The sequence below is a fragment of the Myotis lucifugus genome, unplaced genomic scaffold (genome assembly GCF_000147115.1).
Source record: "Myotis lucifugus unplaced genomic scaffold, Myoluc2.0 scaffold_63, whole genome shotgun sequence".
Classification (NCBI taxonomy): domain Eukaryota; kingdom Metazoa; phylum Chordata; class Mammalia; order Chiroptera; family Vespertilionidae; genus Myotis; species Myotis lucifugus.
Window position 1 is genome coordinate 2,426,065 of NW_005871111.1, and position 25,279 is coordinate 2,451,343.

At 37.1% G+C, this 25,279-nt stretch overlaps 1 protein-coding gene across 2 annotated transcripts in view; it reads right to left on the reverse strand.

Annotated features, from left to right (window-relative positions):
• Positions 1-25,279, reverse strand: part of ITGB3BP (integrin subunit beta 3 binding protein) — a 54,167-nt gene that overhangs the window by 11,460 nt on the left and 17,428 nt on the right. Inside the window, exons 3-7 of one of the 2 annotated variants that reach the window (XR_002829535.1) lie at positions 20,544-20,679; positions 11,676-11,742; positions 5,233-5,311; positions 3,761-3,900; positions 2,519-2,578 (exon numbers count right to left, since the gene is read on the reverse strand). Coding sequence is in view for 1 of the 2 variants with exons in the window: in XM_014456741.2 (XP_014312227.1) it covers positions 2,519-2,578; positions 3,807-3,900; positions 5,233-5,311; positions 11,676-11,742; positions 20,544-20,679 (436 nt within the window). In the remaining variant the exon portion in view is untranslated. The remainder of the gene's footprint in view (positions 1-2,518; positions 2,579-3,760; positions 3,901-5,232; positions 5,312-11,675; positions 11,743-20,543; positions 20,680-25,279) is intronic. The other variant, XM_014456741.2, reaches the window with a different exon arrangement.

Below are 25,279 nucleotides of genomic sequence, written 5' to 3' on the forward strand. Positions count from 1 at the left end.
GAGAGAGTATGCTGCCCACCCAGCTTCTGTGCGGTGCTGCTGGGCGACCCAGAGGCCAACAGTATGCCCCGGCCTGCAGCGTCTGGCCATGCTCACCGCATCTCTGTGTGGGGACTCGGGCACCATGCCTCAGGCGTAACGGGCCTCACGGGGGCCCAGAGGTCAACTGGGACCTGTCCTTCCATGCCAGATGCTAGCGCTTTGATCGCTGGCCACGCCTAGGGACCGCACCCGTTCACCGATTTTGTGCACCAGGCCTCTAGTATACACATAATACTAGGAACCACATAAAGAGAAAAAAAGAAAAGCACCCAGTAAAAATATATAGCTCAGCCCTGGCCAGTTAGCTCAGTTGGTTAGAGCGTCATCCCAATATGCCATGGTTGTGGGTTTGATCCCTGGTCAGGGCACATACAAGAATCAACCAATAAATGCATAAGTAAGTAGAACCACAAATAGATGTTCTCTCTCTCCCTCACCTTCCTCTCTAAAATAAATTAATTAAAAAATATATTTCAAACTCAAATTAGAAAGAAAATAAAATTCAGTCTTATTTTTCAGGCATTACTTCAAAATAGTTAAAGAGTTACTGAAGGTTTGAATACTTTAGGAAATATAAGGAGCTAGTGTAGTTCTTGCCAAGAAACTGAAATGGAAGATGACATATACTCTAGCATATACAATATATATTAAAATATAACGTATGTTATATATATACTAACTCAATTTTCATTTAAACCACAACAAAAAATCAATGCTTATTAGAAATTTAAAAACACGATTTAATGATATAATTCTCTCTATGCATGAAGAAATACTTAGTCCTTAGGGAAAACTTGGTAATGGCTAAATCAGTTTTAATGCCTAAAATATTAGAAAACAGATTTAAGACCAATCATGCATAAACACACAAAGAATCAGTATATACTGGATAACTGAAAGGCAAGAATTGTTTAACACATGGAAATAACTTTAATGTCTTAATAAATGTTTAGGGAAGGAAACAATTCTTTTGGAAAATTTTTTCCATTAATTATCAGCAGTGAAAATTCACTTATTTATTCTATAATTTTCCATACCTCATTTTCCAAAACTGTTGGCAAAAGCCAAGTATGTAAAGCCTAATTTTAATTAGTCCCAGGAAATCACAGATTTAAGAGAAAATCACACAATTGGCATAGGATATATAGAGTCAAGATTTCTTCTAACTGGGAAATAATAAATGTTCCAATTTCCTATTATAATTCTCTAAAACTTGTCACGTTTAGAGAGAATGAAACCACTGAAACCCATATATCACGTTCTCCAGGCAGGAGAAAAGAAATCTCAAGCCTTTTAAGAAAAGGGCTACAATCATGTTCTTAAATGCTTGGGATCACAATGAAGTTAGCTGCTCAACTGAATAGCTCAGGAAGCCTGCTCAGCTCCCTTCCCACAGGGGTTCTGGAGGAGGGGTTCTGCTGGCCTGCTGTGACTGAGCTGGAACCCACCAGCAGGGAATCCTAGTGCTTTCCACTGCAAAGTCATCACCAGCTGTTAAAGATCCTAAAACACAGTCTAACAGAAGAGATTGGCTGAACCAGTTTCAATTATGCTTCATGTCTGAATCTGAAAGCTGGGATGACTGGATGATTTGATTTGTTTTAGGAAGAGGCAATATGGAATAATGAAAAGATCATACTTTTTGAGATCAGACTGGTCTTTAGTTGGAATCCTTTCTCTGACACTTAAGTAGCAGTGTTTGGACAAGTTACTTAACATTTCTGTGACCTTGTTCCTTATCTGTAATGGCAATAATAGCAGCTATTTTACAGAGCTGCTGTGAGGATAATAATCATAGTAATTATTGGTCCTCAATAGTCATCATTGGTACTCAAAAATGATAGATTAAAACATGGCCTACCCACGCATTTCAAGGCCTGCCTCTAGTTTTTAGTAGAGATTGCTAAATGGCATTCATGTCAGTGATATTAAAATGATGCCTCTTAAGCTGGTTAAAAGGTTTTAATATTTAACAGCCCATGATTATTTTGCTTACTGAGGTTGGATGTGCATGTGTTATGGGAACTTAAAACCTGCTAATTTAATTACCTATACTGTTAAATGCTCAGAAGCATAAGAGTTAACAGTAGATTCAACATCATTAATGATCTGAAAGTTTTCAGAACACTGGTTACAAAGTAACTTTATGCTTTGCGTCTCCTTCTAATTCACCATTAAAACCTGCTATACATTAATGCATTGTTGCCCCATTTATCTGGATTCTCAAAAAAGAACTTTTAATAAAACTACAAATCTTAAACTGAAACTTATATTTCAAAAGATATTTTAAAAGTTCAGTCATCAGTGAAGTTGAGCTCATCAGACCTGGTCTTCTGCTAAATGCAATATAAAATTTTTCAAAGAAGATTCCTGGTCTTTTAAGAGTACACTAAAAGACGCATAATGATTGGTTTTAAATGGTAAAATGAGATGAAAGGATTCTTTTTATATAATAAATTAAAATACAACTTTTTACCTTTGTTAGAAGGTTCTGAACTCTTCTTTTCAAACAGTTTTTGTTTTATTACTTTTGTCACTAGAAGGAAAAAAATGTTAAGAATTAACATGGAACGTGAATAATTTCTCATGTTGGAATAAACTTCATGAAAAAAAATTCAAAGTAATACATATGCATAGGTAGCAAATACAAAATGCAGTACTTTATCATACTACAATAGGTCCTTGGGTTACGTCAGAGATCCGTTCCTACGGCGTGACGTAACGTGATTTTTGCCGTAAGTCGGAACCCACCTTCATAAGCACCTACGTCCCTCACATGGAACACATACACAGCAGTAATGAAGTCTAACAGTAAAAAAATTTAAAAAAAAGATAACAATTCCTGACCTTTACTTGTGGGAAATAAATAATAAAAAACATAAAGTACATATGTACATACGTCGAAATGACGGAACTTTTTTTTTTATAAATAAATGGGAGATGGCGAGGTAACCACAAAACGACAGAATCTGAGGTAACCCGAGGACTGTCTGTATATTTAAAGAACGAGCACCACATAAAAAAAACTCCAATTACAGTTTTGAAGGTACATTCTTTCCCTTTACATTAAAGAGGAATCCCTGAAATAACATATCCTGGGGTAAAAGATATGTGGCTTCTTATTCTTTAAATACTATTTCTATCACATTTCCAGTAGTGACATATATAAAGAAGACTATCAATGAGTGGATAAAAAAGCTGTGGTACATTTATACCATGGAATACTATGCAGTGGTAAAAAAGAAGAATCTCCTAGCCTTTGAGACAGCATGGAGGGACCGGAAGTGCAATAAGCCAGTCAGAGAAAGACAAGTATCACATGATCTCACTCATATGTGAAATCTAATTAACAAAATAAACGGATAAACGGAGTGGATCCAGAGACATGGAAGCATGGACCAGAGTGTGGAATTTCAGATGGAAGGTGGGAGAGGATGGATAGGTGGGAGGTGATCAACCAAAGAACTTGCATGTACATATGTATAACCCATGGACACAGAAAATAGGGTGGTGAAAGCCTGGGGTGGGGGTGGGCTAGAAGAGGCCAATGGGGGGAAAAAGGGAATATATGTGTAATACTTTCAAAAATAAAGATGAAAAAAAAGAATATTGGAAAAAAAATAAAGAAGTCTTTTAAATTTGGGAGAATTAATAGGCTTGTCTCTAGATAGGCTTTATGGCTAAAGTTGAAAATATTAAAATACTTATCTAAGCTTACAAACAAGGAATGGAGAGACACCATTGTAAACTCATAGTCTTCTTACTTAGTTCTTTCGTTTTCTTCATTTCTCTTTTTAAGAAACATGGTCCATAAGAGATACCAATGAGATTTTGAAGCTTTCTACTGTCATTCAAAGCCTAAAAGAAAGTCATTTTAAATGAGTTAAGTTCTCTTCAAATATAGTATTACTGACAACTCTAATGAAAATATTGTTTCCTTCATCTGAAAAACTTAAACTCTATGGTAGGAAATTTTCTGGTAGGTCAACTATTGTGAGCCTTAAAATGCTTGCATAAAAATAATTTATTAATTAAAAAGACTAAACATAATCTATAAATTTACATTTACATGTGAAAAAGATAGGTATTACTAAAATATTATAGTTTATTAATGTTCATAAAAGAAAGGAAACTGCCATGAAAAGTAAATTAAACATATCCCCTGCAAACTCTTTCCTGAATGGGATTCTCCAGTCTGGGGCTTTTCTCCTATTCTCTGTTTTCAAATGGGATAGTAGAATTATGAAATATTATATGCCATATGTGCCAATATATTGGACAATCTGGACTAAGTGGAAAATTCCTAGAAACATACACTTTTCCAAAACTGAAACAGGAAGAATTAGAGAATCTATATAGACAGGTTACAACTAGTGAAACCGAAGCAGTCATCACCAATCTGTATTCCCATCAAAAGTAAAAAAACAAACCAACAACAACAAAAAAACACTACAAAGAAAGAAAATTATAGGCCAATATCCCTGATGAACATAGAAGATAAAATCCTCTACAAAACATTAGTAAACTGGATCCAGCAATACATTAAAAAGTGCATACACCATAATCAAATGGGATTTATTTCTGGGATGCAAGGTTGGTTCAATATCTGCAAATCAATAAATGTGATACATCATATAAACAAAATGAAGGATAAAAATCACATGATCATATCATATCAATAGAGTAAAAAAAAGCATTTGATAAAATCTAGCATCCATTTATGATAAAAACTCTCAGCAAGGTGGGAACAGAGGGAACACATACCTCATCATAATAAAGGCAACATGACAAACCAACAGCCAACATCATATTCAATGGGCAAAAACTAAAAGCATTTCCCTTAAGATGGGGAACAAGACAGGGATGTCCTCTTTCATCACTCTATTCAACATAGTACTGGAAATCCTAGCCACAGCAGTCAGACAAGAAGAAGAAATAAAAGAAGGAAGAAGTAAAACTGTCATTACTCACAGAGGACATAATACTGTATGTGGGGAACCCTAAAGATTCCACCAAAATACTACTGGAATGAGAAATGAATTCAGTGAAGTAGCAGAATATAAAATAAATATCCAAAAATCAATTGCATTTCTATACACCAATAATGAACTATCAGAAAAGGAAACTAAGAAAACAATCCCATTTACAATTGCATCAAAAAATATATAATATGCCAAAAAAAGCGCAAACCTGTGTGATACTTAAACTTTGAGTTATTTCCATGATTTCCTCTGATGATTTCTCAACTTTAGATAGCAACACCATTAATCTATGAATAAAGAAAAATATTGTATTTAGCAAGAGGATCAAGCATTTAAACACAAGTCATTTTCAGAGCTTTAATTCTTTTTTAAAAAAGGATTTTACATTCAGTTTCCTATTCATTTTCTTTACATTTTTTCAAAGTGGTTAGAGATGTAAATGCTTCTCCTCCATTCTTTCATTCCTTTACAAGACAATCTATATTATCAACCATCCTGTCTTTTAGAGTTTTGCTTTTCCTCATTCCCACTGAGCAGGAGAAAAGATTGTAGACCTAAGAAATGTCTAAACTTGTAGAGAATTTTTATTAAGCGTTTATTTGAGCCACACTGGCAACATGTTGGGAAGCCTGATCTCAAATGCTCCCGGAGAATGACAGTTTTGTTGTTTCTTTTACACATTTGGAATTAAGGGGGGAACGTGAAAAAGATTACATAAAGGTGGGAGACAAGTATAGGATAGTTAACAAGATTATGTGCTCCCTTTTGGGTGGGTAAAGTTTCAAGGGGTCTGGAAAAGAGGACTGTTCCACAGTTCAAAGGTGTGTTAACCTAGATACACAAATATAGTAGACTGGGCTGGATTAAAAATCTTTTACTAGAGAAGTTACAGTCCTGGGGCATGATAACCCACTATGACCTGCCCAGTCAGGAATTTATGATCAGATCAACCTGTAAGGTTACTTTCAGTCAGATTTATTACAGAGCCCCTTTTTCGTCTACAAGATGTAGTTGGCTTATTCCATTCTCCACTATACCAGTTTGAGAATACGAATAGACCATCATCTCCTTATTTACCTAGATCTAAGCCTATGAATCAGTGTTACAAGGTGATTTTTTTTTTTAAATATATTTTATTGATTTTTTACAGAGAGGAAGGGAGAGGGATAGAGAGCTAGAAACATCGATGAGAGAGAAACATCGATCAGCTGCCTCCTGCACGCCCCCCCAGTGGGGATGTGCCCGCAACCAAGGTACATGCCCTTGACCGGAATCGAACCCGGGACCCTTGAGTCCGCAGGCCGACGCTCTATCCACTGAGCCAAACCGGTTCGGCCAAGGTGATTTTTTTAAAATAAAAAAGTTTTATGGTTTTAATATATTCCAGTGTGAAAAAGATACAAAGGCACTCTCAAAGAAAACTTCACTTGCAATCCTACTTCTCGAACATATCTCTAGTTAGCATTTTAACATTCTGGAAAAATCCTTAGTTGTTTTTTTTAAAAAAACATTTCTATAACTTTATATAATACTTCCTTTCTTTATATAACATTACATATATATAATTTTGGGCACATCATCCATGGCTATAATTTTGAAGGCTATAATTTGGGGTCATTTACAGTTTTTTTTAATTGAAATATATTTGACATGTGTAAATTTAAAGTATACAACATGTTAATTTGATAGATTTATATGTTTTAACTAGAGACCAGGTACACGGATTTGTGCACTGGTGGGGGTCCCTAGGCCTGGCCTGCGGGCATCGACTGAAACCAGCAGTCCTACAGCCCCTGAGGGATGTAGTAGTGCCAAAGCAGCAGGCAGCCAGGGAGGAGCCTGAGCCTGGGCTGGCGCTGCACTGCACCGCTCCTGCTCATCTCAGTCCTGCTGCGCTGACTGCTGCCAACACTCCATAGGCTCGCTGCCGCTCTGCTGCAGTCTCTGCGCCCGTCCTAGGGCAATACTGGCACGCCCATGACCAAGAAGTGGCTGCAGGCTCACGTCCCGATGTGGGCCCCAATCTGGATGGGGGAGGGGTGCACAGGGGGAGTCTCCAAGGGATAGGCTTGGGCCACCGCAGCTGTGTTCACCAGCCATGAGCCCAGCGTCTGGCACCTGTTAGTCAGCTGAGCAGTGCTCTCACTGTGGGAGTGTACTAACCATCAGGGGGCAGCTCCTGCGTTGAGCATCTGCCCCCTGGTGGTCAGTGCACGTCATAGCTACTGGACGACCAGTTGGTCAACCAGTCACTTAGGCTTTTATATATGTAGATAAGATTGCCATTGTAGTGATAATTAGCACCTCTATCATCCAATAAAGCCTAATATGCTAAGTGTCCGGTAGTCCAGTTAGCCGTTCAACCAATCAAAGTGTAATAAGCTAATGATATGCTAAAGCTGCTCAACCGCTCGCTATGACGTGCACTGACCACCAGGGGGCGGACAGTCGACCAGTCAACCAGTCGCTATGATGTGCACTGACCACCAGGGGGCAGATGCTCTGACTGGTAGGTTAGCTTGCTGCTGGGGTCCGGCTGATGGGGACTGAACAAGATGGGCTGGACATGCCCTGGAGCCCTCCCACGGTCCCTCCCCTGCTGGCCAACCTCCCACGTCCCACCCAGGCCCCAATCATGCACCGGTGGGGTCCCTTGGCCTGGCCTGCGGCCTCTCGCAATCCGGGACCCCTCAGGAGATGTCAGAGAGCCGGTTTTGGCCCGATCCCACAGGCCAGGCTGATGGACCCCACTGGTGCACGAATTCGTGCACCGGGCCTCCAGTGTTACATAATTATCATTTTTTCTTAGTGATTGGAATAATTAAGCTCTAGACTTAGCACGTTTGAAGATTATATTAACAACTATTGTTGCCTATATTCACTATGCATTTAGGACTTATTTGTTACTTGTCTCAAGTTTCGGACCCTTAGACAACATCTACTCTATTCCCCATGCTCCATCCCCTGGCAACCAATATTTTATTCTGTCCTTTTGAGTGATTTTTTTTTTTAAGATTCTACATACAGACAGTCCTCGGGTTACATCGTTTTCTGGTTACGTCACCATCTCCCATTTATTTATATAAAAAAAAGTTCCGTCATTTTGACGTATGTACATATATGTGCTTTATGTTTTTTTATTATTTATTTACCACAAGTAAAGGTCAGAAATTGTTATCTTTCTTTTATATATATTTTTTTATTGTTTCACTTCATTCCTGCTGTGTATGTGCTCCATGTCAGTGACATAGGTGCTTATGTAGGTGGGTTCCGACTTACGGCAAAAATCACGTTACGTCGCGCCATAGGAACGGATCTCCAACGTAACCCTAGGACCTACTGTATAAGTATTAACATACAGTATTTGTCTTTCTCCACCTGACTTATGCCACATAGCATAATGTCTTTGATCTCTACCCATATAGTTTCATATGAATTTGAGGACAGGCTTTTCCATTTTTGGAAAAAATGATGGAATTTTGATAGTGATTATAATAAATCTGTAGATTCATATTGGGTGGAGGTAGTAACATCTATTTTTTTAAAAAAATATTTTTATTGATTTCAGAGAGGGGGAGGGAGAGAGAGAGAGAGAGAGAAACATCAATGATGAGAATCATTGATCGGCTGGCTCCTGCATGCTCCCTCCTGGGGATCAAGCCTACCACCTGGGCATGTGCCCTGACCAGGAATTGAACCATGACCTTTTGGTTCATAGTTCGACACTCAACTACCGAGCCACACTGGCAGGGCATAACATCTTAATGATATTAAGTGTTCCTACCCACGAACACAAAATGTCTTTCCATTTGTTTAGATCTTCTGTAATTTCTCTCAGCAATGCTTTGTAATTTCAAGTGCATAAGTCTTTCACCTCTTTAGCTACATTTATTCTTAGGTATTTTATTCTTTTAGGTGCTATATAAATGGAATTGCTTCTTTAATTTCCTTTTCAAACTGTTCTGCATGTACACTGAAATACAACTGACTTTTGTGTGCTGATCTTACACCCTGTAATTTTGCTGAGTTTATTATATCTAGTATCTTCTTGTGAATTCTTTGGGATGACCTATATATAGGATCATGTCCTTTGCAAATAGAGTTTTATTTCTTCCTTTCCAATTGCTACTTGAAAGCTCACTGATATAGGAGCTATTCTCTCTTTTTTTTTTTGCTTTAATACTTGAAATTTATTTCAGTTTTTGTGCAATGATACAAAATTACATCAAGTGGCATTCATAAAAGCTCAGTAAAACATTAGGTACTAAAAAATACTTACTAGACCAAATAAGCTTTAAAAAAATTAGAGTTAAGTTACAAAAGCCGAAAATATAAAAAAATGCAAAAACAGTGGCAATCTACTAATTGGGTAAACAAAAAAGGGAAACAATGTCAACAATCAATCATTTATCTAACACGGTAGATTTCTGAATTAAAGGAATATCTATCAGAGTGTGAGGAGGCTGGCTGTGTTGGCAGCTTGAAACTACTCAGCTCAGACATGACCCTTTAACAGAGGAGTTTCTAACTTGGGATATTTAGGAAATTCACATGTGGCTTGTGGAACTAGCTGAGTTGAAATTCAGTCTTGGCACTGGATATAGAGTTAAATTAAACCTGAAAATCTCTTCCCAGGATCCTTACTTAAGCAAGGCCATGCCAAACACAACCTTCCTTGCAAGAGTTTTCAGCAAATAGCTGTACATAGGATTTATTCTGAAAAAATGTGAGCTGTAAGTAAATTGATAGGTTCAGAAAAAGAAAGAAGAAAAAAAACTATAAAAAGTTAGATTAAGTGGAGCTGTTTTAGGGGGAAAGCAGAAGGTAATTCTGACTTGCTTACATGGTATCACTCTTGTCCAAAAACATTTCCTCCTTCATTGCCTCTTTTCACTTCTAAGTTTGTTATACTTCATACTATTGTATTAGATAGTCATTTGGTTTAGCAGTTAAGTGCTTTCAAATACAAGATTATATATGATTCAGAAAGTCTTAATTGCCATCGGCTTTCACTGTATGTCCTTTTGTACAAATTGAGATTTTTAAAAAAATACATGTGGTTTTTAAAAATTGATTTCTAGACAGATAAGAAGGGAGAGGGAGAGAGAGATAGAAACATTAATGAGAGAGAAATATCAACATCAAACGGCTGCATCCTGCACGCCCCCCACTGGGCATCAAGCCTACAACCCAGACATGTGTCCTGACTAACTGGGAATCAAACCGGTGACCTCTTGGTGCATGGGTTGACGCTAAACCACTGGGCAACACTGGCTGGGCCTGAGGTTGTTTTTTTTACTCTATACCTAAATTGTTTATCTTTAAATATAGTAAGTTAAAAATGCTTTTCTCGTAATATCTAGTTGAGATAGATTTCACTGAGGAAATGCGAACTTTGATTAGGGTAAGGAAAGAGTAGTAATTTACAACAAAAATGTTTTGGGATAGGGCACATGGAAATATTTGGAGTTGGGGGGAACATGGCTAGGGAAAGCAGCTAGGAAAAGCAAATAAAGGGGTACAGTGATAAATGTAGGAGATGCCAAACAAGGGGACTTCTTTGAGAACTTCTTCCCTGCATCACTATTGTACTCTAAATGGCACTCACTTTCTATTTTTTTAAAGCAGTTTAGCTATATTATGTAAAAAAATTGACTTGTGACCCTGACCTGGGGGTATAACTACAAATTACAACACTATTTATATGAAAAATTCATTCTGAGTTCCACTAAATGATTTAAAAACATTTTGAAACATTACCCACAACACACTTCTAAGATGAGGAAGGCATCCTATATAATAAAGAGCTAATATGCTAATTAGACTGGACGGTGGAATGACCTTCCGGAACAACCAGTGGGTGGGGGATGGGGCCACAAGGCAGCTGGGGCCGCAAGGGCTGAGGCAGCCGGGGCTGTGAAGGCCTACTCTTGCACGATTTTCGTGCATCAGGCCTCTAGTATTTAACATAAGACCATCATCTCACAATGGGTAGAAACTTCATTTTTCTCATGTCTATCCACCCATCATATTGTGTGGCACACAGAAGATACAGCTAAAAGGGTAAATGAGCTGAACATATGAACTACTTTGAAAATTTAATCCCTGTTCTTAATTCAATTTTTCTAGCCTCAGTGAACAAATATTCTTTCCCGAATACATAGGCAGTAGCTTTCTGCAGATACTGACTTCATCCAAGGCACCATTGGCAGTCCAATATGAATATGGTTGGTTGCTGGCATGTTGCCTTCTAGGTTCCTCTAGATCCCTTACTCTGCTGGCTTGACTGTATTCTTAGCTCTTGAACCAGCTATTTTGTAGGCATTGTGTTCCAGACAACATAAATCTATAAGTCTGATTTATATAAATCTGAAAAGAGTGTGTTCCTCAGTTTTACCTTAAGCTAGTCTCTTATATATAGGCTGGGAAAACTAGGCTCAATGAGTATTAAAATTAAGGTATCATATATCACCATCATATGAACATTGTAAAACACATCACAAATAAAGTTATTTTAGTTCTTTAAGAAAGAATACTTCAACTCAGGTATGACTATTAATGTCTGCAAAGAAATAATTTCTCTTAAATTATCACTAACAAATATGATCCTTTTCTTTCAAGACGTGTATATTATTTCAAAAATAAACTTACTCATTGTCTTTTGTTGTAGATTTATTTCTCTGGGTTAAACTGAGATGATTCAATTTTTTTTTCTTTCCTATACATGTACAATAAAAAGAAAAACGTAAGGGGAAAATTGTCAAATTTTAAATAAAATTTTGATCACCAAATTTTAAATAAAACGGTAGACAAATGAAAGTAGGAAAAGAAAAAGTATCCTGAAATTTGTTATGAGAAAAAAATTCACTATTATGGATAACTTCCCAATAACTATTTTATGTTTTTCATTTCTTATTATTCTATTTTTTATCCATGGTGACATTATATAAAGAAAAACAACTGTTTGAAAAAATGTCCACTGGGGCTTAGTATATTGAAGAGAAAACTAGAAAAACTAAGTTATCCTTCATATGTGTGCAGGGTTAAATTATGTTTGATTTCATAGCTCTAGAAGAACATGATGTTTACACTTATTAGAGGTCAAGTAAATAATTGTTTAATGAGCTAACCATTTAGTTGTTTGTTCTATAGTACTTTATAGTACACTATACACTATATATTTTAAAAATACTTGATGTATAACAAGTATTTGAGGACACATTAGCATAAATATTCTCAGTGTCTTACATATGTGGCCTTTGATAAATGTTTACTGAATGAATAAACAAGCAAATTAATGAATAATCCAAACTCTACTTCTAAGGACAAATAGAAAAGTGAAATCATTTTCTAAATGTATAAATGATGACACCCCCCGCCTCCCCCGCCCCCCGCCACACACTACTACATATTTTTATATAGTTCCATTTGTTCAATAATTGGCACAGGAACTATTATTTACTCAATGTTTTCATTATTTTTCTAAAAATTTGTTTGATACAATGTATGGTGAAAAACTATCAGACTCGCCAACAGAAATATAATGTGTCAATGTAATTTAAAATCTAAAAATTTTTAAAAAGGAAAATAGGTGAAATAAATTTTAATATTCCACTTAACCCAATATACTGAAAATATAATTTTAACATAGAATATAAAATGATTAGAGATAATTATAATTAATATTCTTTTCTCACACTAGATCTTTGATATGTGGTATGTACTTTACACTTATGCACATCTCAATTCAGATGAGCTACATTCTAAATGCTCTATATCTACATGTACTGAACAGTATACCTGTAAGCGAACACTGTTGAAGGATCCAATACTTCCCAATTAAATCAAATATACAGGTAAAGTGAAGCAATTTTTTTAAATTTTCAAATGTAATTTATTAACATATTAAGAAATATATTGTCTGGAACAGACTTTCCAATACTGGTTTATATTTTTTCTTCATTTAATTTTTATTTCATTAATCTTACTTGCTCCTATTACTAAGGGGAAATGTATTTAAAATATATTTTCTATGCTCTGGTATTTATAATTTTATTGACTATGAGGCAAATGGAGTCCTGTTATTATTTTAATTAATCAAATTAATATTAGTAAACAAGTGTGGAGAGTGAAGAACCTTTTAGAGAATCAATTCATGAAAAAATAACAATGTAAATGGCACTTTTTAATTCAAAATACCTTTACTGAGTCCCATAGAAGAAAACATAGTATTTTAAAAATATTACCTATATTATTGAATAGAAAGGTATCAATGAGAATATTGGAATTGCATTTTATATGCTAAAACATTAATATTTGAGAAGCAACAGAACGATAAGTTTTAAAATCTTTCATCCAAATTAGATTGTGGGTCACATTAACTGTTTGAGTCCCAAACATGCGATCGTGCTGCTTGGTATTTCTCGACATAAAATAAAACAAGCGCTATCACGCTGTTTGGGTCTTTTCGTACTCATTTAGAGAAAGCGCAGTTGCGCTGTTTGGGATTCTTCGACAGTGTTTTTTCAATACCCTCTGGGACTCAAACGAATCGTATGTTTTCTCGACATAAAATCTCAGCAGCGCGATCGCGCTGCTTGGGACTCAAACGGTTAAGAAGCATTTGGCGCACATATCTCAAATTGCTAATCATATAGTTAAACTGATATTAGTTTATCAGCTCTTTTGAAATATGTATCATGTGTTCCTTCTTCCACTTAAAAATATCAGTCTTGTCAGAGACTACCATTTGATCAGTCTTTTCAAAAAACCTTCTTTTAATTTTGTTGCTTTTCTCTATTATTGCCTGTTTTCTATTAATAATCTCTGTTCATATCTACCACTAGAGGCCTGGTGCACGAAATTCGTGCACGGGGGGAGGTGTCCCTCAGCCCAGCCTGCACCCTCTCTAATCTGGGACCCCTGGAGGGATGTCCGACTGCCATATGTCCACTGCAGTTGGACATCCCTCTCACAATCTGGGACTGCTGGCTCCTAACAGCTTGCCTGCCTGATTGCCCCTAACTGCTTCTGCCTGCCAGCCTGATCACCCCCTAACAGCTCCCCTGCCGGCCTGATTAACACCTAACTGCTCCCCTGACGGCCCGATTGCCCCCAACTGCCCTCCCCTGCCAGCCTGGTTGCCACCAACTATCCTCCCCTGCCAGCCTAATCTCACCCCCAACTGCCCTCCCCTGCTGGCCTGATCTCGCCCCCAACTGCCCTCCCCTGCCAGCCTGGTCACCCCCAACTGCCCTCCCCTGCCAGCCTTGATCTTGCCACCAACTGCTCTCCCCTGCTGGCCTGATTGCTCCCAACTGCCCTTCTCTGCTGGCCTGATCTCACCCCCAACTGCCCTTCCCTGACAGCCTGATCACCCCTAACTGCCTTGCCTCCTGATCACCCCTAACTGCCCTCCCCTGCCAGCCTGATCTTGCCCCCAACTGCTCTCCCCTGCTGGCCTGATTGCCCCCAACTGCCCTTCTCTGCCGGCCTGATCTCGCCCCCAACTGCCCTTCTCTGCCAGCCTGATCACCCCTAACTGCCTTGCCTCCTGATCACCCCTAACTGCCCTCCCCTGCCAGCCTGATCTCGCCCCAAACTGCCCTCCTCTGCCGGCTGATTTGGTTATGATTGGTCAGTTTCTATGTCAGTCAGCGTCAAAAGCTTCGCCTCCTAGGAAGCCACTGGCTCCTCACACTTCACCCAGGTTTGGTTCTGATTGGTCGGTTTGTATGCCAGTCAGCGTCTCTGGGCCTATCAATGGGACATGATCAGAAAGGTGGAGGCCTGGAGAGAAATGGAGGCATGGCTGCTGACCAAGCCCAGAGCTAAAGAGAGAGGCAAGTGCTGATCAACAGCTGCCACAGAGGCTACAGATCAGACCCTGCTTCTCTCTTCAGGCCTCTCTCTGGGCCTGATTCACAGTCCCCTCAGCAGTCAATGCTGGGTCACCATGCCTGCAGCCATGGCAACCCAGGGCTGACTGCAGGACTGACTTCCGGTTGATCGAGCCTCCTGGTCGTTGCAGATGTGACGGACCCAGGGATTTTATATATTAGAATTATTTCCTTTCATCTACTTTTTCAGGTTTGTTCTATTGTTCTCTACCTTTCTGAGTTGAATGATTGGCTCCTTTTTTTCAATTATTCTTCCTTTTTAAATATATGTATTATAAGTATAAAAACTGTTTTGACATAATGCAATATTTAGGTATAAAATTTTTTTCTAAGTGTTGACATGTTTTCATTATTCAATGCCTAAATATTTTATACTTTCCATTATGATTTTTCTTTTGTTAAAAAATACATTTTTATTGATTTCAGAGAAGAAGGTAGAGGGAGAGAGAGATAGAAACATCAATGATGAGAATCATTGATTGGCTGCCTCCTGCACACCCCCTACTGGGGATCGAGTCCGCAACCCAGGTTGTGCCCTTGACTGGAATCAACCTGGGACCCTTCAGTCCTCAGGCTGACGCTCTATCCAGTGAGCCAAACCAGCTAGGGCTGATTTTTCTGATCAATAAATTATTTACGAGTTTTTTGGTTTCCAAACACATGTGCTAAAATTTTTAGAGGGCGGTCTTTTTATTATTGATTCCTAATGGCATGAAATTTTGATCAGAGGAAATGTGATCTGTGTAACAGCAATTTTTAGTATGATGAGACTTCTTTGTGACTCCAAATTAGTTATGTTTTTGTAAAAGTTCTGTGTGCTTTATTTTTTTGTTAATCCTCAGCCAAGGATATTTTTCCCATTGATTTTTAGAGAGAGTAGAAGCGGGGTGAGGGTGGGGGAGGGGCGGGAGGGGGTGAGGCCAGAAGGGAAAGAGAGAGAGAAAGAGAAACATCATTGTGAGAGAGACACATCAATTGGTTGCCTCCTGCATGCACTGTACCATGGCCGGAGACTGAACCTGCAACCCAGGTACGTGCCCTTGACAGGGAATTGAACCTGAGACCCTCTGATGTGAAGGTGACACTTTAACCAAGGAGCCACACTGGCCAGGGCTATATGCTTTATTATATGTGGGTGTTATCTTTGTTTGATCATTAGATTAAGATTGCTAGTTGGGTTCAAACTTTTTATCCATTCTATCAGCTTTTAAGAGAGGAAAAAAATCTCCTACTATGGTTAGGGATTTGTAAATTTCTCCTTGTAAGGCTGTCTTTTTGTCTTGTTTGAGTTTTTGTTTTACATGGAGAGGTTCAGCATTTTCTGGTATTGAATCTTTCTTTCTCTAATAATGTAAAGATTCCTATTATCTTGCCTTAAAGTCTGTTTTAGTCTATATTAATATTCTTATATCAACTATTAGCTTCTTTTAAAAGCTAATGTTTGCTTTGTTTTCTTTTTCTGTTCCATTTACATTTAACTGTCCTATGTCTTAAAATCTAAATAATAATATTAATAAAAATAGCTAAAATATGTATTGAAACTTACTGTATGCCAGGCACTATTCTAAATTCTTTTATGTATTAAATAATTTAATTCTCGTAATAATCCTGACAATTTCCCCACTTTAAAAGGAAGCAAACAAAAACACAATTAAAAAGTCAATTTACAGATTTTCCAACTGCTCCCTGAAAATTACAAGGACCTTAAATCACTAACGCCTTTCTGCTCCCTCATCTATCTTCTATGCTATTATGAAATATTATTTGTTTTTAACTCACCACACGTCATATTGTTTGTCTTTTGCTTTATAGTCAGCACATTTGTATTCATATTTTAGTCATTAAGTTTACAATTAAGAATTACTAATTTGTTTGCTAATTAATTTTTCACCAGTATGCTTTGCATTCCATTCCTTTATCTGAGGTTTGGTTTGCTTCTTATACAGTACATTCTTCAGTAACCTTTCAAGGGAATATCTGTTAATGGTAATTCTTAGACTTTATCTGAATATACCTTTATTTCATCTTCACTTCCTGAATAAAAAAATCAGCTGTGATTTTAGGCTGGTATTATTATTCCATTTCCTGCTGTAATGATGAGAAGTCTACTATCTGTCTGTCATTCCCTTGTAGGTAATTTGTCTTTTCTCTGGTTGCTTTTAAAATTTTCTCTTTGTCTTTAATGCTCTAGAGTTCAGCATGATATGATTAGGTATGGATTTGTTTTAGTTCATCCTGCTCAGACTAAGCATACTACCCTAATCTGAAAATTCCCATTTTTCCTTAATTATGAAAAACTGATGGACACAGACAATAGTGTGGTGAAGGCCTGGTTAGGGAGCGGGAATAGAAAGGAGGGGGATAAAGGGGCAAAAAAAGGGGACATCTGAATACTCTCAACAATAAAGATAGATAAAAAACTGAGAATTCCATAGAGCCTTTGTTTTATATGGGTTAGATCTATCAATCTTTACCATATAATAAATTAAAATAGAGAACATTAAAAAAAAGAAAAACGGATAGTCCTTATATCTTATAATTCTGGTTCTGCCCCATTCTCTCTACTTCCTCCTTGTAGGAACTCCTATTTGACATAGGTTGGAGCTTCTTCCTCTATCATTTTTCTGCACTGTTTGATCGTATTCTCTTTATATCTCTGTGATGTTACACTGTTGCAGTATGGGTGATTTCTATAGATCTATTATGTAACTTACAAGTACTCACTTTAACTATACAGATTTATTGTTTATCCCGCTACTTTAATTATCTGATGCATTCTTGGGAGTAAAGGAGAGAAAAAATGTCCCATTCTTCCTCTCCTCTGAAAAGCAAAACAATTTGGAGAAATTTGCAAAGGGGGAAGAGAGGGCAGCAATATGATGACACTCACATACATATATAATACATATGTATATGTATATATGTAATGATAAATAAATGAATATGTATGTTGTAGGGAGCGGCTATAGGGTTAAGCCTCGGACTGACCTGTTGGCAAAGCCACAAACAAGTCCCAGCTTAGAGGGCGCAGCCCTCTTAGCATAATTAAGCTTGACCTTATAAGCTCCCTAGATCCTTCATAGGTAGCTAATGGGCTGCCAAAACAAGTGAAACTCACAAGAACATTGTAACTATGGTTAACACTACCTTGTTTACCTCTGGCTATAAAATAAAGGCTCAGCTTGCTGTCTGTATCTCTCTGTGGCCTCAGCCAGGCACAGGAGATCCACCTAGACCAGTGATGGCGAACCTTTTGAGCTCAGCGTGTCAGCATTTTGAAAAACCCTAACTTAACTCTGGTGCCGTGTCACATATAGAAATTTTTTGATATCTGCAACCATAGTAAAACAAAGATTTATATTTTTGATATTTATTTTATATATTTAAATGCCATTTAACAAAGAAAAATCAACCAAATAAATGAGTTCGCGTGTCACCTCTGACACGCGTGTCATAGGTTCGCCATCACTGATAGACCCAGCTTATTCTCTTTGTCTGTCTTTTCTTTAATCCTTCACCACCCCCAATCGGGCTCATCAAACCCTTGGCTGTGTTGGCACAGCATCGTATGTGTGTTTATATCTTAAATGTATGAGGTGGAATCGGTCACCTCATTTTTGGCCCATGCAGAGTAAGTAGAGGGATGACGTAGAATCAGATTTTTCCTCTTTTCATAACTACAAACGGATTTACATTTAATATTAAGTCATCTGTTGACATACAACATGGTTCAGATGTATATAGAATGTACATATCAATACCTGGAGCAAGGGTATTCCAGACTGAGAGAACTGTAAGTACAATGACCTTGTGGTGGAAAGTGGCTCAGCATGATTAACGAATAGCAAGAAAGAATAGCTAAAGTAGTGTAAACTTGGGAAGGTTAGTAGAAAATGAGGCAGGTGATATGCTCAGGTATTAGATGATGTATGGCCTTAAAAGTCATAATAAGGTTTTGAATTATATCCCAAGTATGATAGGAAGTGAGTAGTACCTCAAATGTCCTTGAAAGTGTTAGATAAAAGTGTGTATTAAAATTGTACCTTATGTTTTGTATAATATTTAAAAAGTGAGGATTGTTAATAGAAGTTATGACTTCATTTGGAACTTAATTTACTTCATAAGAGTCAGGCTTTCTTATTTCTAAAATATGTATAAGATGACATAATCTGATATAAGAGCCTAGACAGAATTCTCCTACTTTGAGACTTCTGTATGAGAGATACATATAACAAAGAGTATATAAAACACAGTTTTAATGAATAATTATAGTGAACCAGTGTAGCCACAAGATAGACTAAGAAATAGAATATTACCAGCTCCCCAGGAAACCTTGCTATATGACTTTTAAAAAAAGAGCTTACTTAGTACTATAATCTGTGATAATTATCCACTTAAATGTCAACTGGAATCATGTGACCAGTCTTTTTATAGGCAAAAGGAATGTTCCCTTAAGTCCATATTTAATTTCAATATGGAAATTAAATACAGATCCACTTAAAATCTATTCACATTTCAGTATAGAGAAGTGCCATCTCTAAGGCACTAATTTTTATTTTTAAACATAAGTTATATCAAGTGTATAAAAAACAACTATAGAACTTGAAGAAAATGTATACATCTTCATATATTTTTGTGAAAGCAAATCTAACAGTGATAGTTTTAAGATAAAAAGCATTTGATTAAAGTAAAATAAATGTCACTTAAAAGTTTAAGATCTCATTATGGGTTTCATTACAACAAATTAGGTAAAATGAGAAGACTTCTTTGTTTCTGTGTAGCTTCTAGTATATGCTTAGCACTCAATAAATGTGAAACAATAAAATATGAATTAGGCTAATCACAGCATATCTTAAATATATTTTATTAAATTTGAGCCTACTTAAAATTTTATATTATAGAAACTTGACATGCCACTGATTCATAACCTTTTCCAGTATTAAAAATTAAACCTATGAAATGTAGATTTCTATATCTTTTAAATAAACATTTAGCAGTAAACTACCAAAGAAGAAAAAATATGTATGGTAAAATGTAAACTAACAATACTTTAAAATAAAAAAATTAATATTAAATTAGGTTATTCTCTTATGGAAAATTCTACAAACCTTTTGAAAATTCATTTAAAATAGTAAAAAAAAAAAGAGAAGGGAATGAAATATAATAAATAAAGGCAGCTATATAAAGATACACAAAATGTGAATAAAACTAAATGGACAACATGTATAAAAATAACATTTAGAAGTATCATTCTTAAACTGTATAGTGCAGCGGTACCTGAATTATGTGCCCTTTAATTTATGCACATGATGGATAGCTTGTTAAGAGGCATATCTGTAACCATTATAATTGATAGTAGCTGAAGGCAGCCAGGCCATAATTTCTATTTAATGGATAGAATAGAAAGGGAACAAAGTCTGCAGCAGCATTTTAAAATAAGTGCCTAGAAAGTTTACCTTTATGTCCAAAGTAATACTTATATTCTAGCCTTTTCTATGTTGAATTCTTTAAAAAGAAAAAAATCAGCTGCAGCAATATTCATGTATTATTAAATCAAAATTTTGATTTAACTAATAACCTGAAAAATATTACAGTAAGTGGGAAAGAATGTTTAACTAACCATTTGTAGGTCCATTTTTGTGCTCTTGTTCTTTAGAGTTTGTGGGAGAAGCATATGGGCTCAATCGACAAGTTCCAGTTGATGGAGAATAATTTGTAAAACCTCTCTTCCTTGTGATTCTTGAAGGCTCAAATGACTGCAAATAAACATTAATTTGGGACAAAAATATTTATGTTTAGTTATAGATCTTTGAAAACTCAGAAAATTTAACCAATACACTTTTTCTTATCCTTTCTTTTGGATTTTAGGTATAGTCAATTATTACCTACAAAGTGGTGCACACTATTTTTCAAGTTATGTAGATATATTAGGTCTCCACACTAACTAGGCATCTCAATTTGCTATTTATAAAATTTTAACATTAAAAGTTTATTATCTTCTAGATACTATTTCCAAACAAGCTAGAGATAGAGGTAGCTGACTCTCCCAATTATATCCTGACTTTTGCTGTCAGTTGAACCAGAAGTAATAATGGGGCCAGGCCAGGGAAACTCAGATGTCGTAATAAATCCCACAAGGAAATCCTAGGAAGGATCAGTAATGTCCTAAACCTTCACACAGTTGCTCTGTCACAGTGTCTTGTCTTATTGATAACCAAAATAATGTTCAAACAATTGAGTATGGAATTTAAGGTATTTGAGAGTTTGGCCTATCTTACACAAATCCTCACTGCAGCTCCCTCCTCTGTGTTCTCATACTTCCTATTGGAGCTAGCAAATTTTTAAGTTTCTGTTTGCCCCACTAAAATTTGAGTTCTTGAAAATAAATATCATTTGTTCATGTTTGTCCCCTAGGGCTCAAAACTGTGTGATGAATAAATGACTTAAAAGGAACAGTCCAACAATATGCAGATGATGTATCATAGAATTATACACCAAAAACCTATATAATTTTATTAACCAATGTCACCCCAATAAATTCAATAGAAGAAAAAAAAAGAACAGTCAAATAAATTTGGCCAAGCCACTCTACACATTCATTCTTTAGTTGATTCATCCAATATTAAATGGCACCTGTAGTCCCAGTATCTAGATTATGTATATTTGGGCCTTAGCCCTCTCGTTCTTATCTTCCCTGGGACTTAGTCTTTGGTTTAGGTCCCTATTCATGATCCACTTCTTCCAAATACCATTACCACACTATTAACTGCTTGCTCTTCTTAATTCCCTTTGGACTTGTTTTCTATAATGCTTACTAATCACCCAGCACTTGCTAGCTAATGTATACAAAGAAAGAGAATAAACTGTTCTGGCCTCAGATAGTAAGGTTGTATGTGTGCTAAAGAAACTAAGGGGAGAGAGAAAATCAAAGTGGGCTGCAGTAATCTCACAGAACAATTCTTGTGAGAGTAAAGGGTGAGGCTTAGATAAATGAAAATAAAATTATGAAAGACCTGAAATCTAGATGTAAAACAGACATAATAGGGTAGATTTGGGGGGTAAAGGAAAGGTCTAAAGGCTCATGAGATGTTGCCACTGTAGAATTGAACTTAGCTTGGTAGCTGTCTTGAAAGTTATATAATTCTCCACTGTCAACTATTCTTTATTTTTAAGACACCATGGCAGAAATAGTGGCTGTGTCACATTTTTCAATAATCTTGGTATTAGTTCCAAAATCTGTAGTATCAACTTTATTTTACAGTTAAGATTTTAAATGATAAATACTTTCTATTGAGGGAACAAAAGCATTCCATTCTTTATTTTATGTACCCATAGTAGCCACAAGTGTAACCAATATCTTTTTAAAAAATCAAACTATAATATCAAGTTATAACTCTAACACAATCTTTTTTGTAGGGTGAAAGGGTTTTAAGTTTCTTTATCAGGTGGTTATTATTACCTCTCCATCTTGAGTTTTCACCTGTTTATATGTATTCAGTCATAAACTATGACATTTATCCAATCCTACCCTACTTTTCCAAGAATTTATTGTCCAGAACTATTTCACTGTGTATGTACAAGAAATGAAAGTCACTACCCTAATGTACATTTATGTCAATCTGTTTTCCTATTTTCACCAAAAAATTATTTTTTCCAATTGCCAAATATCTAAACATTGTAACTATAGATCATACATTTCTCCTTGAAAACAATTTTCTAGCTTTCATAAAATAAGTCTTTGTGTGTGCACGTGTGTGTGTATTTTTTTTCTTCCCTCACCTTAAGAATACTGAGGTGCCTCTTTTTTCCTTTTTAGTATCTGTGTTGGTTAAAAGGAAAAATACCTGTTTACAATTATTATATATAGAGTAATACATACTATCCCACTAAATATTCTTCAGTAAATAATTTTTATAAATCTGCCTACTGATATACACGAAGGCTTATTTTACTTCTGTAAGTCTCCCCTCTCTGAAAGTTGTATCAAGATCCTCTTTTAAACCTTAAAGATGCTTAAAAGTGACCCTAGAATTGATCTGAGACTGCCTTCTGCCACACCCCCAAATGTTGAAGGACATGGCCTACTGATTAGTATCCCACAACAGGAAGAGTTAAGAAGACTGGTGTTTGTAAGCTGTTTCTAGTGTTTTTTCCATACAAACTACTTGTCTTGGCTCATGCTGCAAACTTTCTTAAAATCTTTCAAACAAGCAGCATCTGGCCTTGGGGAGCCTTGTGTCTCTTGCTAAGAGGCCCTAGGCCCAGCACTAGGCAGCCAGCCTTGGTTCATGGCTTGGCTCTCCTGGGCACTTCCAAGTCCAGCACAACTAGCAGCTCTCTGCAGATCTCTTTGTAGCTCATGCCAGGTGGCCCCAGGCAGGGCACACTCAGTGACTGACCTTGGCCTGCACCTCCCAGGAGACCCCAGAACCAGGGCACCCAGTGGACAGCTTCAGACCACGCCAAATAACCACCCAACTACCTCCACAAGCAACACACTCAAGGGGTGGACTCAGGGAGCATTTGAGATCTTGCTCCCTGGCATGTGTCATCAGTTTGGCTCAAATAAATTCTTATAAAAATTCTCCACAGGTTTGGCCTCAACATTTACTTGGTAACTGGCAGTAATCTGAAGAAGCCCAACCAGGACCATCCCATGGACCTGGATATGGTGCTAGGTACAAGCAAGGTTCCATTGTGCCCCACTGGCTCCTTGCTTTGTATCAGGAGATGAAGACTTTAAAGGTCACTGACTGCTACCTGGAGATACTGTTTATTGGAAAGGACATCTAATAAAAGACACACGCCAACCTAAATGTGAATGAACATCTATGCCTGTCTGTGGACGTTAAAGACTCCTTGAGGATGAGGAGTCACTGACACAAAGGCAGACAGCTATCCCAAGTCATTGGCAAGGCCTGTATATGTACAGATTGATATTGAACTCAGAATCTTTTTGTTTGTCTTTCTCTGTCTGCTAATGATATTAGTCATAATAATAGTTATATTTGTTCTTTGGGTTTTTCTATATAGTCCAAATGTTTATGATTACTGAGCATGTATATGATATCTGTTAATCCTCTTTCATGGCTCATGCAAATGTTATACTTAAAGCCAAATACTGAAAGATGAGAAGGCAAAACTCGAATCATGATAGTTCAGAACAAGAGTGTTTTTTCACAATGAAGGCCATAAGACCTTACTGCCTTCCATTTACATGCCCTTCCTTTTTTGAGAAATATTCTGCCTTGACTCAGATCCCATGATTACAGTATTACCCCATCCACAGTGGTGAACAAGACAATGTCAATACTGAGACTTCCTAGGAAGGAGCCTTTCTACTGCTGTGAGACCACACTATCCAACCCAAAGGTTGGTCATCAATGCATCCTTCGGGCTGATTTCTGACCAAAAGGGCAACCGTGGAGGAAAAAAGGGGTTCTATGAAAAGTAACCTCACAGAGTGATCTGATCAAATTCCTAACTGAACAAGTCGTGGTGGGTAGTAAAAAACCAGACCTATAACTTCTTTACTGAAAGGTTTTAGGGAGGCCCTGCCCATTATTCTTGTGCACCTAAGTCAGGGATGGGGAATGTCCACCCCGTGGGCCCTATAAGACCTAAGAAATCATTTGGTCTGGCCCTGCCAAGATTTATCAAAATTCAATAAATCTAGGAGCTTTTTTCATAGCAACATGAATTTATATTAAGCAAATGATGTTATAAATAACCAAATGGCCCTAGCAGAAAAAAGGTTCCCTACCCCTGATCTAGGTTAGCACACCTTTGAAATGCAAGTGGTGCATTTCAAGAGACCCTCAAGAGACCACATACTTGCCCTAGCTGGTTTGGCTCAGTGGATAGAGCGTCAGCCTGTGGACTGAAGGGTCCTGGGTTCGATTATGGTCAAGGGCACATGCCCAGGTTGCAAGCTTGATCCCCAGTAACAGTTGTGCAGGCGGCAGCCAATCAATGATTTCCTCTCATCATTGATGTTTCTCTTTTTCTCTCTCTCTCTCTCCCCCTTCCTCTCTAAAATAATAAAAAAAGAACACATACTCTTGTTAACTACCATATAAACCAATCCCCACCTCACTTTCTCCAATCTTCATATCCCTCCTTAATTTCAAATGCATAAAAGCAACTGCAAAACTGTTTTTCTCAGGAACATTTGAGATCTTGTTCCATGGCTTATGACATCAGTTTGGCTCAAGTAAACTCTTATATTTAAAAAAAGGGGGTGAACACAGTGGCACCAGAGCCACACTAAAGTGAGTCCTGCTCCATGAAGTTGGTCTCTACAAAGCAGATCCTCCACGGTGTCATGGCCAGTCCTTCTAATTGACCAGCCTGGGG